The following is a 1,326-nucleotide window of genomic DNA, read 5'->3' on the forward strand; positions in this document are numbered from 1 at the left end:
CTTTTCTCGTTGGGGGGGGGGGGGAGTGACGGTGGCGAAGCTGAGAGTTGAACCGTTGGGAAGTTGCTAGACGGAGAGAAGCACAAGAGGCGTAAACGAGCAGAAGGCAGACAAGGAATGGAAAGTGGATGTCGTGCAAGAAGTTCTCTGGTTGTGCGGCCCATTTGATCTTTGAGCATGCTGATTCCACCAACTGACTTCGACGTGCACGGTGGTGCTCCCAGTGGTACAGATGGAGGCTGGAAAAGCATAGCGGCGCTCGGTGATTCATGGTGTATCTTGGCCACGCGCCGCCGCCATTCACAAAACAGACGAAAATGGTGAGATGAAGGCACAGCAACAGGTGTCAGTGTTTCCTTTTAATATTGGTGATTGCCTATGTAGTGTGTAACACACTATTTGACCACAAAGTGGATGTATATGACCATGCTCAAGAGGGAGAGCACAAGCGAAAAAAAAGTGACGAAGGATTCTCTGGGCTTTTCGAAGAGTCCCGCAAAGCAATGACTACAGCAAAGCGAAGAGAACGACGACGCCACAAACATTTCCTGAAATCAAGACTTAGCGTGTCTGTGTATAATCCACGAGCATCCACTACTCGTAGATCTGGGACACGGAGTGCGACGTCCAGCTCGCGATCTCATCCGCCTTGAACCAAAAGGCGATCTCGCGCTCCGCGCTCTCCACGGAGTCGGAGCCGTGGCACACGTTGCGGCCCACATCCACGGCAAAGTCGCCGCGGATCGTGCCAGGCTGTGAGTCCGCCGGGTTCGTCGCGCCGAGCAGCACGCGGCCGCTCTTCACCACGTTCTTACCCTCCCACACCATACACACGATCGGGCCAGAGGAGAAGTACTTCACAAGGGCCGGGAAGAACGGCTTGGAGGAAAGGTCCTTATAGTGACCCTGGGCCTGCTCCGTTGTCGGCTGCAGTATCTTCAAGGCGACGAGCTTGTAGCCCTTGCGCTCGAAGCGGGCGATGATCTCGCCAACGAGGCCGCGCTGCACGCCGTCCGGCTTGACGGCAATAAAGGTGCGCTCGGAGGACATGGTGTTAGAGGAAATCGAAGAGTGAATAAAGGCTGGAAGCTGGAAGTGGCAAAGCCGACATTGAAGAGAAGCAGTGAAGGAGGAAACGCAAAGGAGTTGCGTGAGGAACAAGGGAAAGAAGGCAATGCGAGGCTTGCAACGGTTTTTTCTCTTCTCATTTGAAGCGGCCGCCAGGGCTGAAGCATTGCCGAGGATGTCATCTCTCGCCCCGATCCTGTCGCACTGCGGAGGAGACATAGAAACGACGAAAACCTTGCGCCGTGGCTTCTGCCGCAC

General features: G+C 55.1%; 1 protein-coding gene across 1 annotated transcript; it reads right to left on the reverse strand.

Annotated features, from left to right (window-relative positions):
* Positions 1-594: 594 nt before the first annotated feature.
* On the reverse strand, positions 595-1,050 carry LDBPK_323110 (nucleoside diphosphate kinase b; the record flags this gene model as incomplete). The annotated part of the gene is made up of 1 exon (XM_003863675.1): positions 595-1,050. One exon carries the CDS (start codon positions 1,048-1,050, stop codon positions 595-597), a length of 456 nt encoding a protein of 151 aa, XP_003863723.1.
* Between the last annotated feature and the right edge of the window lie 276 nt (positions 1,051-1,326).

Source organism: Leishmania donovani, chromosome 32 (genome assembly GCF_000227135.1).
Source record: "Leishmania donovani BPK282A1 complete genome, chromosome 32".
NCBI lineage: Eukaryota > Euglenozoa > Kinetoplastea > Trypanosomatida > Trypanosomatidae > Leishmania > Leishmania donovani.